Consider the following 16,904-nt stretch of genomic DNA (forward strand, 5'->3'; position numbering starts at 1 on the left):
ATATATATATTTTATTTTTTTTATTATACCCCCATACCCAGATATTTTCTGAATGTTTTTTGCTGTCAGGACAATTTTCACACAAATATATATATATATATATATATATATATTTTATTTTTTTTATTATACCCCCATACCCAGATATTTTCTGAATGTTAACACCTGGCACAACCAAATGGATGACCTTCTTGCAATTTTGCATCAAAGTGTGAAGTTTTGTAAAAAAGTCACTAAGATTCAAATTTGAGTCAAGTCTGACCCAAGCAAAGCCTAAGATGCACAACACTGCCTAAAAATAAAAGTATGAGATCTGCAGAGTTAATACGTGCCCTTTATGTCGATGTCTACATGCACAGATCCTCACAAAATGATCAAAACTGAAGAGACCAAAAATCTCTGCAATGCAGATGTCAGTAAACATCTGAGTCATGGATTCTGATGAGGTGCAGAGTGATTACATTTGCAACTGCTCATCTTCCCAACGCTCTGGTAGGGCAAAAAAAACAAAAACTCCCCTAAATGTGACGTATATTCTCTCTTATTGGTAAAAACAAAAAGTAAAACTTCCTTTACAACCCACCCATTATATCAATGGAGGTTGTAAAGGGGGAGAGATGAGAGATGTTGGTTCAAAAATGCCATTCCTCGTTTCCTACAATGCCCACTAAACTAAGAGAGTCATTGCATAATGTAAACTATAGCGAAGACAACCCTTCCTTTATAGATTCAATAAACTTACTTCAACACTGGACAGATATTTTGACTTTAAGGCTGCGATGAGCAACGTCTCTTCATGGATCAGCTTTATGACCCTGTTATATGCATCTGTGATTATTTTAAGGTCACTTTCACCTGGTTCCTGCAGTTGATAAAAAGTAAAAGGCATGATCAAAAAATCAATTACTTCACTTCAGTAAATACTTACGGATTCTGCATCAAATGAGTATTTAAAGCTAGATACCAAATTGATCCTTACAGGCTATGGACACCTTTGAACATATTTTTGTATTGCATTGCATGTACTTTTAGTAATGAAACAGATTTGCAATTGGTTTTGATTAACCCCTTGGAGAAACAAACTATTTTTGTTTTTTCCATTTTCCATCATCGCATTCCAAAAACCATAACACTTTTTTTTTTTCAGGGACAAGTTGTGGCTTTTAATGGTACCATTTCATGTACCATAGAATGTACTTGGAAACGGAAAGAAAAATCTTTGTGGGATGGAATGGGAAAAAATAGCGATTCCTTCAATGTTCTTTGGGTTTCGTTGAATGTGCAGTTAAAAGGACATTTTAGCTTTATTCTGCGAGTCAATAAGATTATTGCGATACTAAATTTATATATTTTCATGATTGACTACATTTTTCAAGAAAAATCGATTTGTGAAAAAAATATTTGTTTTGCGTTACCATATTCTGAGAGTTATAACTTTTTTTATTTTTCCATCAGAGCAATGTGAGGGCCTTTTTTTTTTTTTTGCGGGGCGACCCGCTGACACTGAACCTGTCAGTGCCGCTGACCAGACGGATTCAGGTTTCAGCGCACAATAAAGCTGCTCAGTATATAGGATACAAAGCAGCTGTATCTCAAAAAGTATAAATCATTTTTAATAAAAAGCATAAAAGTTGCACAAAACACATGGATAAGACATTTTTATATTAAAAAAAAAAAAAATTAAAAAAAGTTCTACATAGCCTTTAGTAGCAGGGCATGGATGATTGACCTGAAGGCCTTCAGTAGGCCTCAGACTGCCATAGGACTGATCGGCAGCCCACTGTCCCTCTGTCTAATTGCACAGATGCCACGGTCTCTATTGACCACTGCATCTTAAACGGCCGGAATTGTAGTTCTCCGATCCTGGCCAATGTAAGCAGGTGTCCGCTGCTTGAAAAAGCCGTCAACCGCTGCGTGTGGTGTGGGTTCAGGGTAGCGCACATCCGACTTAACCATACGTTAAGGGTTATAAATGTTCTCCGATTTTGCGGAAGCAGCTTGCATGTATTACAATACAATACAAGCCGAACAATGCTGTTCTGTGCTCATTCCGTTAGACAGCTCTTTGTCGGGTTAGTCTGCAGCCCCTCTCTCTTCTGAATGGTAAATCTAAGCTCAAATCTAATTTGAAAAAAAACCTCAAATCAAAGATGATGTGAGCTTAGATTAGCGTTCTGGAGAGTAGAGGGGCTGAAGACCGACCCGACAGAGCCGTCTGACAGAATGAACACACAACAGCGCTGTACAGCTTGTATGGTATTATAATACATGCAAGCTGCATAAGCCAAAATGGGAGAACAGTGTTAATTGAAACCGACTGTAAAAAAGTTTTATTTCTTAAAGTACTGTACATGCAATGCAATTTAAAAAATAAGCGAACATAGACTTTAAAAGAAAAAACGGTCATCAACCAGACCCTTTTAATAAAGAGAATCTATAAAATGCCCATACTAATGTGTGTTAGCAGTATTCAAAAGGATGGTATGAGCAGTACAGCTCCATTCCATTCACATAGTTCACTCCAGGACCCCTGTTCTCGGGGTCAGTGGGGGTCCATACCCCGGGAAGATCCCTTTAAGGCTACATGCACACGTTGCGTATTTTGCTGCGAAAAATACGCACCAAGACCACAGCAATACGCAGGAAATTCGCAGATAAAAAAACCGCACCTAATCGCGCATTTCTTGATGCGTTTTTTTACGTTTTGATGCGTTTTTCAGCGCGTTTTCATGCTGCAGGTTTTGGTCCGATTTTCCACAGCACTAGGCAGATACAATTCGCAATATTAACCCCTTAAGGACGCAGCCTAGTTTGGGCCTTAAGGCTCAGAGCCCATTTTTCAAATCTGACATATTTCACTTTATGTGGTAATAACGTCGGAATGCTTAAACCTATCCAAGCGATTCCGAGATTGTTTTCTCGTGACACTTTGGGCTTCATGTTCGTGGTAAAATTTGGTCGATATATTCAGTCTTTATTTGAGAAAAATTGCAAAATTTAGAGAAAATTTAGAAAAAATAGCATTTTTCAGAATTTAAATGCATCTGCTTGAAACAGACGGTTATACCACCCAAAATAGTTACTAGTTCACATTTCCCATATGTCTACTTTAGATTGGCATCGTTTTTTGAACATTATTTTATTTTTCTTGGACGTTACAAGGCTTAGAACATAAACAGCAATTTCTCATATTTTTAAGAAAATTTCAAAAGCCTTTTTTTTAAGGTACATGTTCAGTTCTGAAGTGGCTTTGAGGGGCCTATGTATTAGAAACCCCCATAAAGCACCCCATTTTAAAAACTAGACGCCTCAAAGTATTCAAAACAGCATTTAGAAAGTTTTTTAACCCTTCAGGCATTTCACAGGAATTAAAGCACAGTGGAGGTGAAATTTGCAAATTTCGTTTTTCTTTCTGAATTTCAATTTTATTCTATTTTTTTTCTGTAACAAAGAAGGTTTTACCAGAGAAACACAACTAAATATGTATTGTCCAGATTCTTCAGTTTTTAGAAATGTCCCACATGTGGCTCTAGTGCGCTCGTGGACTAAAACACAAGCCCCAGAAGCAAAGAAGCACCTAGTGCATTTTGGTGGTGCTTTTTTATTAGCATATATTTTAGGCAGCATGCCAGGTTTGGAGAGGTGTTGAGGTGCCAAAACAGTAGGAATCCCCCAAAACTGACCCCATTTTGGAAACTGCACCCCTCAAGGAATTAATTTATGGTTATTGTTACAATTTTGACCCCGTAGTTTTTTCACAGCGCGTATTTGAATTGGGCTGTGAAATTAAAAGAATGACAATTTTTCCAATAAGATGTCATTTTTGATCAGAATTTCTTATTTTCACAGGGAACAAAATGCCCCATTTTGTTGCCCAATTTGTCCTGAGTGCGGCCGTTTGGGCCCATGGGAGGCCTCAGAAGGAAAGGAGCGCTATGTGTTCTTTGGAGCCCAGATTTTGCTGGATTGGTTTTCGGGTGCCATGTCGCATTTGCAGAGCCCCAAAGGTATCAAAGCAATGGAAACCCACCAGAAGTCACCCCATTTTGGAAACTACACCCCTCAAAGAATTTATTTATGGGTGTTGTGACCATTTAGACCCCACAGTTTTTTCACAGAATTTATTTGAATTGGGCTGTGAATTAAAAAAAAAATTATTTTTTCCAATAAGAGGTAGTTTGGGCTCAAAATTTCTTATTTTCACAAGGAATAAAATACCGCATTTTGTTGCCCAATTTGTCCTGAGTGTGGCAATACCCTATTTGTGGTGATAAACTGCCGTTTGGGCCCATGGGAGGGCTCAGAAGGAAAGGACCACCATGTGGCCTACTGGAAATTTTCTAGTGCTAAGTCGTGTGTGCAGAAGCCCCTGAGGTATCAGTACAGTTGAAACCCCCGAGAAGTGACCCCATTTTAAAAACGACACCCCTTAAGGAATTCATCTAGAGGTGTAGTGAGCATTTTGACCCCACAGGTATTGTGTAAAAGATAATGCGCAGCAGATGGTGCAGAGTGAGATTTGCAATTTTCTATATATATGCCATGTCAGTGTCCGATATATTGTGCCCAGCATGTGCCACCGGAGACATACACCCCATAAACTGTAATGTGGGCTCTCCCGGGTACGGCAATACCCTACATGTGGCTGTTATTAGCTGCCTGGGCACACGGCAGGGCTCAGAAGGAAAGGACCACCATTTGGCCTACTGGAGCTTTTCTGGTGCTAAGTCTTGTACGCAGAAGCCCCTAAGGTACCAGTACAGTTGAAACCCCCGAGAAGTGACCCCATTTTAAAAACGACACCCCTTAAGGAATTCATCTAGAGGTGTAGTGAGCATTTTGACCCCACAGGTATTGTGTAAAAGATAATGTGCAGCAGTTGGTGCAGAGTGAAATTTGCAATTTTCTATACATATATGCCAATTCAGTGTCCGATATATTGTGCCCAGCATGCGCCACCAGAGATATACACCTCATAAACTGTAATGTTGGCTCTCCCGGGTACGGCAATACCCTACATGTGGCTGTTATCAGCTGCCTGGGCACACAGCATGGCTCAGAGGGGAAAGATGAGGAGGGGTAAGCTGTGCGAAGTGGATCAGAGCGAGTAAAACTGGGGTAAATTAAAAATAAAGGGATGGATGATAAATTTTAAAACACTCTTTCATACAGAGCTCTGGTTTTTCGGGACACGTGTCACATTGATATATTGTGTCCTTCCTTATCCCCCTCTTATAGCAGACTCTGCACCTCTTTTGACTTTTTCCCTTCTTGCCAGTTTGGGGAACTTCTCCTAAAAAGTGTTGCCCTGGTACGATGCCTGTGGCCCCGCTTCCAGAAGTACTGTAAGGCTTCAGGACTTGATCTGACAAGTCCACCCCTCCCATGTACCTATTGTAGTCCAGGATGCAGTCTGGTTTGGGGGTCTCTGTACTGGTACCTCGTACAGGTACATGGGTACTGGTGTGGCATCTCCCTGGTCTTGTACTTGACACACAATATGTTGCTGCTAGATTGTGCCCTGCTCTCACCCCTTCTGAGTGTTTGCCCAAGCAGAGTCTTAGGGAGGCCTCTCAGGTTTCTTCTAGTAGTGCCGCATGCCGCAGGACTTCTGGAAGCGAGGCAGTTGAAGAGTGGGACGCTGGTATAAAAATTATCCAGGTAGAGGTGGTAACCCTGGTCCAGCAGTGGGTGCACCAAATCCCACACAATTTTTGTATTAACTCCCAGTAAGGGGGGGCATTCTGGGGGCTGAGTACTGGTGTCCTTCCCTTTATATATCCTAAATTTGTAGGTATACCCTGATGCACTCTCGCACAGCTCATACATCTTCACGCCATACCTTGCCCTCTTACCCGGCAGGTACTCGCGGAATTGAAGCCTCCCTTTCAAATGTACCAGGGATTCATCTATAGAAATACACTTCTCGGGGGTGAATGCTGGGAAAACCGGGCACTGAAATGGTCTAATAGGGGTCTCCGTTTATACAAACGGTCAAAACTGGGGTCATCTCGGGGTGGGCGCGGCTCATTATGAGTATAATGTAAGAAGCGAAGTATTGCCTCATTTTTATTTTATTTTTTAGTTTCCAGCTCAGTTCTGAAGTTGCTTTGAGGGGCCCATATATTAGACACCCTTATCAAACACCCCATTTCAGAAACAAAGTATTCACAACAGTATTTAAAAAGTTTATTAACCCTTTAGGTGTTTCACAGGAATTTAGAGCAAAGTAGAGGTGACATTTAATTAATTTAATTTAATTTATTAGGCACAATGTCCAGTTTGAAGAGGTCTTGTGGTGCTAAAACAGTGGAAACCTCCCAAAAGTGACCCCTTTTTGGAAACTAGAGACCTTGAGGAATCCATTGTAGTTTTCTTGGTGTGCATGCGACTTTTTGATCAGTTTTTATTCTAATTTTAGGTGGCGTGGGGACTAAAAAAACAGCAATTGTACTATTGTTTTTTATGAAAATTTTTTTACAGCGTTCACCGTGCGCTATAAATGATATATTCACTTTATTCTGCGGGGCGATACGATTACGGCGATACCAGATGTTTATAGTTTTTTTTTATGTCTTATGGCGTTTGCACAATAAAATACGTTTTGTAAACAATCATTCACTTTTTGTGTTACCTTATTCTAAGAGCCATAACGTTTTTATTTTTCCATCAGGAAAGTCGTGCGAGGACTTATTTTTTGCATAACGAACTGTAGTTTCCATCAGTACCATTTTTAGGGACATGCGACTTTTTGATCTCTTTTTATTCCATTTTTTGGGAGGTGAAGTGACCAAACAATTGTGATTGTGGTACGGTTTATTATTATTTTCTCTTACGGCGTTCACCACGCGGGATAAATAACGACATCGTTTTGTAGTTCATGACGTTACGGACGCGGCGATACCAATTATGTATAGTTTATTTGTTTATTTATATATTTTTATTAATAATAAAGAACTGATAAGGGAAAAAGGGGGACTTTTACTTTTATTACTTTTAAATCTTTTATTTTCTTATTTTTACACAACTTTTTTACTTTGTCCCACTAGGGCACATGAGGGCAGGAGGCTCTGATCGCTATTCTAATACACTGCACTACATACGTAGTGCAGTGTATTAGAGCTGTCAGCTGTTCGCTGACAGCAAGCATAGTGGGTCCTGACTTTGTCGGGACCCACTAGGCTTCCGTCGATGGCGTAGCCAGAGTCCATTGTTAGGATTCTGGTTGCCATAGTAGCCATCACGGCCCGATATCGTGTAGCAGGCCGGCGATGGCAGCTTAACCCCTAAGAAGCCGCGATCGCTATTGAACGCGGCTTCTAAGGGGTTAATCGGCGGGGACCACCGCGATCGGTCCCTGCACACTAAGCTGTGATAGCCTGCTGTCGGAAACAGCAGGTATCACAGCTCAAGCACGCGCCGGGATTAAATGGCGCCGTGTTTACTCAGGTCAGTAATAGTACTGACCTGAGCGCGAACGTTCTACTTAGCAGGACGTACTATTACTGACCTGAGCGCGAAGGGGTTAATTAGACAAGAAGTCTCACAGGACAAATACGTGTCAAGGTGGGAGACAAAACTCAACCACCCATATAAATAATTAGAGATAAGGACTCTAACAATATATGATAAACAAGAGAAAAAAAATGAAAAAAAAAAAAAAAAAAAAAAAAAAGAGTCCATACATATCAACATATGAAAGAATTAAACATCTTTATTGATAACATAAAATACACTAAATGACAGACAGAGAATCTAAAATAAATCCTTGTACGGATCACAAATGTATACATTGATAGCAGTACATATATATAATACACGAATGGTATGCACAGTTAATGTAGCTCCAACACAGGGTGCATCAAATAGGAGTAAATTAAAATGTAAGCAGTGCAAAGATGGACAAAATGCCTAACCCAAAAGGCCTGTAATAACTCAAAAGTGATTGGTGCCTTGGAAAAACAGCATAAAGCCAAATTAAGTCCGATAGATGCACTTACCCATATATGGGAGATTGAGTGTGACCCAGAGGTATGGAAGAGCGCCCCGACGCGCGTTTCGCCTGTGGCTTTCTCAGATACAATTCGCAAGCGGAAACGCAAGATAAATTGACATGCTGCGGATTCTAAAGAAAACGCACCGCAGGTCAATTCCTGTCCCGGAAAATAGTGCAGCGTGTACACGAGATTTCCTGGAATCTCATTGACTATGCTGGTACTGTATTACGCTGCGGATTTGCCGCACGTAATACGCATCGGGTGCATTGAGTCTAAGGGCTATGTAAACCGTTGAAAGGGATTTTTTTTTAATTAAATTTTCAGACCACTTTCAAATTAGTTATTAAAAATTATTTTTCGTTTTTGAGATACAGCTGCTTTGTATCCGGTTTACAGAGCAGCTGTATCGTCGCCAAGACCTGAATCCATCGTCCATGGGACTGACTATCTCAGTGTCAGCAAGGTCGGATCCACCTGTAAGCTATCAAAACCAAGTTATGAACACTGCGTGACACTGAACCCATCAGTCTCGTGGACCGGATAGGCACATGATTCAGCGAACGATAAAGCTGCTCTGTATACAGAATACCTGTATTTTAAAAAGTAAAAAAAAATTTGAATAAAAAAAATTTGGAAGTTGCACCAAACACACTGACCTTTTTATTGAAAAAAAACAAAACGAACTTTAAAGAGGCTCTGTCACCAGATTTTGCAACCCCTATCTGCTATTGCAGCAGATCGGCGCTGCAATGTAGATTACAGTAACGTTTTTATTTTGAAAAAACAAGCATTTTTGGCCAAGTTATGACCATTTTTGTAGTTATGCAAATGAGGCTTGCAAAAGTCCAAGTGGGTGTGTTTAAAAGTAAAAGTCCAAGTGGGCGTGTATTATGTGCGTACATCGGGGCGTTTTTACTACTTTTACTAGCTGGGCGTTCTGAAGAGAAGTATCATCCACTTCTCTTCAGAACGCCCAGCTTCTGGCAGTGCAGATCTGTGACGTCACTCACAGGTCCTGCATCGTGTCAGACGAGCGAGCACACATCGGCACCAGAGGCTTCAGTTGATTCTGCAGCAGCATCGGCGTTAGCAGGTAAGTGGATGTAGCTACTTACCTGCAAACGCTGATGCTGCTGCAGAATCAAATATAGCCTCTGGTGCCGATGTGTCCTCGCTCGTCTGACACGATGCAGGACCTGTGAGTGACGTCACAGCGTGATCTGGCAGAAGCTGGGCGTTCTGAAGAGAAGTGGATGATACTTCTCTTCAGAACGCCCAGCTAGTAAAAGTAGTAAAAACGCCCCGATGTACGCACATAATACACGCCCACTTGGACTTTTACTTTTAAACACACCCACTTGGACTTTTGCAAGCCTCATTTGCATAACTACAAAAATGGTCATAACTTGGCCAAAAATGCTCGTTTTTTTAAAAATAAAAATGTTACTGTAATCTACATTGCAGCGCCTATCTGCTGCAATAGCAGATAGGGGTTGCAAAATCTGGTGACAGAGCCTACATAGCCTTTAAGATTAGCATGCAAAATCTAACAGTGATGCTGTGAGGGATAGACAGCGTGGTATAAATGCACTGTCTGACGAGGTTGGTGGCTGCAACTTAAAGGAACAGTGTCACCCCAAAAAAAAATGTAATATGTTAAAGATGTTAGTGCTTTATTAAAAACGTCTGGATTAATTTGTGTGTTACTTTTTTTTATTTTTACACTTTTCCTTCCCTATGGGGGCTGCCATTTTTTTTTCCATTTCTGTATGTGTTGATTAACGACACATACAGACATGGAATACGGCAGCTCCAGTCCCATAGGGACTGCGAACTGGGCCCGTTCCATCCACTATCGTGTACGCCGCTGTGTGGGAACGGCGCATGCGCCGCTCCCACACAGTTCAATTTGAAATGCGCGCCGTCCGGCGCCATTTTCCTGTGGACCGGAAGACGCGGCCGGACAGTAAGATTACTACTTCCGGTCGCGGCTTCCGGACTTGTGCACATGGAGCAGCGGCAGCAGACGGAGCGGATGGACCGGAGGGAGCGGCGGCGACTGGAGCAGGTAAGTTATTTCTATGTATGTTCGTGTTTCAGTGTGTTTACTACTGTATGTTAACCTTCTACACTGTGTGTTAGCTCAAAAAATGGCGACACACAGTGTAGGAGGTTAGACCGTTCAAACCCCTCGTTTCTCCCGGCACTAGCCAGGATAAAGGAGGGGGGGATTCTGAGAGCTCACTAGAGCGAGGGATTTTTACCCAATTTTGCAGCATAAAGCAATGTGGTTGCTTTACCACATGCAATGCTGCAATTTTGGGAATGGCTCCATCTAGTGACCAGTGCTGGGAAATATTATAAATTGAATCCAATTTATAATATTTCGTGACTCGTGAAAAAAAATAAAAAAAATTAGAACAATGTTTAATCACCTATACACTAACTGTTTAACTAAAAAAAAAAAAACATGTTTTGCTGGCAACACATTCCCTTTAAGTCTGTACAATGAAATAAGCACTGAGTACATGGTGGAGGCTCACTAGTGAGGGGATCAGGGGGTAACCTAAGATCACCTCTCTGCTATGAGCTACATTACCTAAGCAGACAACCAAGCAAGGGAGGATGGTGAAGGCATACATAGTGGCCACAGATCATAACTGAGGAATGTTGTGTATTTATTAGAAAATATCGAAGATAAACCATGTGAAACACTCTTTAACCATGAATGTGATAATCTCTTCTGTCTATAATCTCAGTTTTGCTTGTAGCCTCTCAAATCTTGCTAAGAAAAAGTCCCATTTTCAAACATACATTTTACACACCAAATAAATGTATAACCTAAAACAAAATGTTAATACATACCACAAGAGACATTTCCAGCTCCTTGGATACGTTGCAATCTATTTGTTCCAAGATGTTGTCAATATCCATCACAACGTCGCAAGAGTCAAATGAAAAGTTTGACTCTAGATCAAAGAACTTAAGGAACAAAATAAGTAGTTGTTGTAAACAGCTGCTTAGATATACAAGCACATAAGTAGCAGATAATTCAATAGAAGTTAATTCATTTAATAAAATTGTACAATACATCAACGGTTTACTGGGAGACTTCAGTGAGAGTTTGGTTCTTCAAATTGCCTATTCAGTATTTAAAGAGGCTCTGTCAGCACATTATAAGTGCCCTATCTCCTACATAAGGAGATCGGCGCTATAATGTAGGTGACAGCAGTGCTTTTTATTTAAAAAAAAACAATCTATCTTCACCACTTTATTAGCGATTTTATATTTATGCTAATGAGTTTCTCAATGGACAACTGGGCGTGTTTTACTGTTGACCAAGTGGGCGTTGTACAGGAGTGTATGACGCTGACCAATCAGCGTCATGCACTTCTCTCCATTCATTTAGGCAGCGCATAGGGATCCTGTTAGATCGCTATGTGCTGTCTTATACTAACACAGTAATGATACTGAAGTGTTTAGACAGTGAATAGACATTCCACGGGATGTCTATTCACAATCTCTGCACTTCGTTACTCTTTCTGTGGTAGTTACAGAAGAGCCAGCGTAATCTCGTTGTAACCTGTCATTTACAGCGTAATCTCTCGGGATTACGCTTGCTCTGCTGTAACTACCACAGAAACAGTAACGAAGTGCAGGGATTGTGAATAGACATCCCGTGGAATGTCTATTCACTGTCTAAACACTTCAGTATCGTTAATGTGTTAGTATAAGACCGCACATACTGATCTAAAAAGGATCCCTATGCGCTGCCTAAATGAATGGAGAGAAGTGTATGACGCCGATTGGTCAGTGTCATACACTCCTCTGTACAACGCCCACTTGGTCAATAGTAAAACACGCCCAGTTGTCCATTGAGAAACTCATTAGCATAAATCTAAAATCGATAATAAAGTGGTGAAAATATATTGTTTCTTTAAATAAAAAGCATTACTGTCACCTACATTACAGCGCCGATCTCCTTATGTAGGAGATAGGGCACTTATAATGTGGTGACGGAGTTTCTTTAAGCCAACCTGCTGTTTGCGAAGCAGCACATCAAAAACGTTCAGACCAATGCTTAGCAACACAGGAAGAGAAACGTCGGTGTCACATGAGATTTGGTTAAGTCACTATGCAATAATAGGTAGCGCTCTAGATGGCGAGTATATTGGTTGCAAATAGAAAAAAAAATAATTGTGCCTAAATTTTTAGACTTCGTAATCCAAAAGGTGCCAAAGCATTGTTTTGGTTTTTTTGCCTGGAGCCTTGCTGCCCAAACATATTCAAAACATAAAATTCTGTCTGCCTGCATTTGCCACTAGATGGAGAGATGGAGCTAACTGCATAAAGTCTTAAAGGGGTTTTCCCACCAGGGACATTTATGACATATCCACAGGACAAAAAAGTTTGCCAACACCTGCAAAAGCTGAAAAATAACGCTAAAAGAAGGAGTAAGCAAGAGGAAACACTTTTTTTCTTCATAGAGGAGCATTTCAAGGAAAGGATTACCCTATAAATATATTGAAGGGTAAAAGTTGTTTCACTGTGTAATAATATACCTTTTTGATGTCAGACAACCATGTGAACAGAAGGCCCAGAGAGCTGTCAGTGTCACCTCGGAGAGTGTTGCATTTTTCCAGTTTTGCCTCTTTCCAATCATAAAACTCCCGGAACACATCATCGGAATCTTCACAGTCACAAGACGCTCCATATACAGATTCAAGTGAATTCAATAGTACCTGTGTGGAAACCGAAGCTCACAGGAAAACAAAATGGACAAAAACCTAGCACTAGTGACCAGAGATAAACACAATTTCCAGTGCTATATATTTTGCACAGTACTAAACAAGGAACCCAGTTACATTTCTGATTAACCAGTGTTATATACAAAGTTTAGACTGTAAAGATATATTTCCGTCTAACCATTTAACAAAATAAATTAAAATCACGAATTTTCAGAATTAGATGGAAAATAGGAATTAGACCTACCGGTAATTGTATTTCCAGGAATCCATCATGACAGCACTACAGGAGGTTGCCCTATTGACCTCTGTAGGGACAGGAAGACAGAGAGGTTAAAAGGCCCCTCCCACCACCCACTTGCTAGTGTTTTTCAATTACTACACCAGGATGGATGCAACCCTATTTTATTTCTAGGGATAATAACGGACATGTTCATTGCACAAATCAGAATTCAATAAGGGAGGGAATGTAAGAGTGCTGTCATGATGGATTCCTAGAAATACAATTACCGGTAGGTCTAATTCCTATTTTCCAGTACATCCCTCATGACAGCACTACAGGAGCAATACCAGATTATAATGCTCAGGGCGGGACTACGGATTGAAGGACTTTCCGTCCAAAACTTCAATCCGTATCGGACAGAACATCGAGCCTATAATGTTTGCAAAACGTATGATGGTTTGACCAAGTGGCAGCTCTGCAGATTTGGTCCATAGAGGCTTCTCTTCTTTCTGCCCAGGATGCCGAAACTGCTCTCGTTGAATGGGCTCTGATGCCTTGTGGGGCACATAGTCCTTGGGACTTGTAGGCTTCTTGTATGGTAGTTTTTACCCATCTCGCTAGAGAGCCTTTTGAGGCTTTCTTTCCTCTATTCTTTCCCCCAAACAGGACAAATAGATTTTTATCTCGTCTCCAGGAGGAGGTTCTATCCAGATACTGAAGAATGGTTCGCCTGACATCCAGGCAATGGAATTTTTCTTCTTGTTGGTTTTTTGGATCTGGATAAAAGGAAGGTAGAATTATTTCTTGTTCTCTATGGAAAGCAGTAGATACCTTTGGAATAAAGGAGGGATCCAGCTTTAGGATGATCTTATCCTCTTGTACTTTTAGGTACGGTTCTATGACTGACAGAGATTGGATTTCTCCAATCCTTCTTGCTGAAGTAATAGCGACTAAGAATGCAGCTTTTAGAGTTAAAAAGTGCATACTAATTGTGTCGAGCGGCTCAAAGGGGGGCTCACAAAGAGTTGTTAACACCACATTCAAATCCCAGGTAGGAACGGATTTCTTTAGGGAAGGTTTCAGTTTAGAGACCGCTTGAGTGAATCTTCTGATCCACCGATGTTCAGCCAGTGGAGTATTAAAAAAATTTCCTAAGGCTGAAATCTGTACTTTTAAGGTACTAGGACGAAGCCCTTTTTTGAATCCAGATTGTAAAAAATCTAGGATTTTCGCGATGTCGGGAGAAAAGGGGTCTGGTCCTGGGTCTCCATACCAGGAACAGAATTTCTTCCAAATTTTTTGATAGATTTTTGAGGTAACTTCTTTATGACTTGATAAGATAGTTGAAATTACCTCATCTGACAGACCGTGGTTCCTCAAGATCTGCCTTTCAGGATCCAGGCTGACAACTTCAGAGATTCTATTCCCTGAAAGAATAAGGGACCCTGGGAGAGAAGATTCTCCCTGACTGGGAGCATGATAGGGTCTTCCAACGCTAGGTATTTTACGATTGGAAACCAACTTCTTTTTGGCCAATAGGGAAGAATAATGATGAGCTTTATCAAATCTTCCTGTATTTTTCTTAATACCATTGGTATTAGAGGAAACGGAGGAAAGACATAGGCCAGATCCATGCCCCAGGGTTGGGACAATGCATCTACTCCCAATGGGTTGTCTCTGAGATTTAGGGAGAAGAATGTCTCTACTTGGGAGTTTTTCCTCGTGGCAAACAGGTCTATTTGTGGATAACCCCACCTTCGGGTTAAGGACAGAAAGACTTCCCTGTTTAGGGACCATTCTCCAGGGACTCCCTTGTCTATGTTGTTTGTGCAGAGCCACCACAGGAGGGATGATTTCACAGTCTCGGAAATTTGAATTCTTGAATTCAGGGAGCTCTGTTTTCGATTCCACTGGGACAAGATCAGATTCTGTAAGGGTCTGGAGTGAAATTGACTCCATGGAATAGATTGGATGCAAGACGTCATCATTCCCAACATCCGCATACATTCCCTTATGGAACAGGCGTCTTTCCCCCAAAATTTCCTTACTTCTGCCAGTAGGAGTATTTGTTTCTCTCTTGGGAGGAAGGAATGTTGAAGGGAGGAGTCTAGCAGTACTCCTAAGAAGACCTTCTGTTTTTGGGGAGGAAGACTCGACTTCTGAAAGTTGATTATCCATCCCAATTCCTGTAGTAGGGAAAGAACCTGTGACCGATGACTGTCTAAGATAGACGGAGTATCTGCCGTCAACAAGAAGTCGTCTAGATATGGTATAATTACTATACCCTGACTTATGAATGCCATGATCTCTGCCATAATTTTTGTAAAAATTCAGGGGGCGGAGGAAATGCCGAAGGGGAGGCAGACAAACTGGAAGTGGAGAATGGAAGGACCATCCTGAATTGCGAATCTGAGGAATCTCTGGTACGCGGGGTGGATAGGAACGTGATAATACGCATCCTTTAAATCGATCGTACACATTGATGCCTCTTCCCTTATTAGAGGAATAGTCGATCTGATAGACTCCGTCTTGAATTTTCGATATTTGACCCATTTGTTTAGGACCTTCAGGTTGATTATTGTCCTGTAGGAACAGTTTGGTTTTTTGACTAAGAAGATTTTTGAATAGTGGCCTTTGCATATTTCGTTGTGGGGAACTGGAGAAATGGCTCTCAATTTGAGTAGTTTCTGGACGTCCTGGATAAGGATCTGATGAAGGTCTTTTGTTTGGTACTGGGTTATTAGAAATTTCTCTGGAGGAATGGAGGAAAATTCTATTTTGTACCCTTCTTCTATGATCTTTAGAACCCAGGGGTTCTGGGTTATTCTCGACCATTTGGGATAAAATTGTAGGAGTCTTCCTCCTATGCTCTCGGCGTCATTGCTTTGAGGGCTGGAATGAATTATTTGGGTTAAGGAGATATCCTCGACCCCTTTTTCCTTTGGGGTAACTCCAGTGACCGGACTTCCCTTTCCCGCTGTAGTTCTGTAAGGTAGGATCCCTCTGTTGGCGAAGCCTCCCAAACTGAGGGGGTTTTTTTGGTTGCTCTTCAGGAAACCCCTTTTACCTATCTGCTGCATTCTCCAGCATATTATCGAGGAGAGGACCGAACATCAGAGACCCTGTAAACGGGATAGAACACAATTTGTTCTTGGACTTCGTATCTCCTGACCACATTTTGAGCCATAATGCTCTTCTAGCAGCATTTGAGAGAGCCCCATTCCTGGCAGCAAATCTAATAGATTCCGCTGAAGCGTCTACCAAGAATCCGGTTGCCATTTTTAGTAAGGGTAGAGATTCTAATAGATCTTGTCGTGATGTCTTCATCATCAAATGGGTTTCCAGCTGGTTTAACCATATAAACATTGCTCTTGCTACTGATGTGGCCGCGATATTAGTCGAGATCAAAGCAGAGGAAGATTCCCACGCTCTTTTCAGTAGCCCGTCTGCCTTTCGGTCCATGGTGTCCTTCAACTGCGAGGAATCTTCAAATGGGATCGCGTTTTTTTAGCAACCCTGGCTACTGGGACATCTACTTTTGGGATCTCATCCCAAGGTTTAGTGTCTTCTGGATCTAAAAGAAGTCTGTTTTTAAAATCTCCTGAAATGAAGAGCCTTTTTTCTGAATCTTCCCATTCAGTTGTCACCATTCTTTTGAGATTTTCGTTTACCGGAAAAACCTTTGTTTTCTTTTCCGTTAGACCTCCAAACATCTCATCCTGGATGGTATGTGGTTGGTCTTCTTCGGGAATATCCATGGTTTCCCGTATTGCTTGAATTAAGGTATCGGACATCTCGGAAGAGAAGAAATTTTTTTTCTCTTGAGTGGAAGAAGTTGAAGGCAAGAGTTCCTCTCCTTCTTCTAACTCACCCTCCGATAGGTAATAACACTCCTGCTCCGAATCAGACCCCTGAGAGGGAGGACAATATTTTTGATCC

At 41.2% G+C, this 16,904-nt stretch overlaps 1 protein-coding gene across 3 annotated transcripts in view; it reads right to left on the reverse strand.

The window, feature by feature from the left end:
• STK31 (serine/threonine kinase 31) overlaps nucleotides 1–16,904 on the reverse strand; it is a 104,302-nt gene that overhangs the window by 35,885 nt on the left and 51,513 nt on the right. For all 3 annotated transcript variants that reach the window (XM_075827284.1, XM_075827282.1, XM_075827283.1), the window contains 3 exons: nucleotides 12,560–12,739; nucleotides 10,863–10,979; nucleotides 743–862 (listed from right to left, as the gene is read on the reverse strand). In XM_075827284.1, coding sequence (XP_075683399.1) covers nucleotides 743–862; nucleotides 10,863–10,979; nucleotides 12,560–12,739 — 417 coding nt within the window. The remainder of the gene's footprint in view (nucleotides 1–742; nucleotides 863–10,862; nucleotides 10,980–12,559; nucleotides 12,740–16,904) is intronic.

The sequence above is a fragment of the Rhinoderma darwinii genome, chromosome 5 (genome assembly GCF_050947455.1).
Source record: "Rhinoderma darwinii isolate aRhiDar2 chromosome 5, aRhiDar2.hap1, whole genome shotgun sequence".
In the NCBI taxonomy this organism is placed as follows: domain Eukaryota; kingdom Metazoa; phylum Chordata; class Amphibia; order Anura; family Rhinodermatidae; genus Rhinoderma; species Rhinoderma darwinii.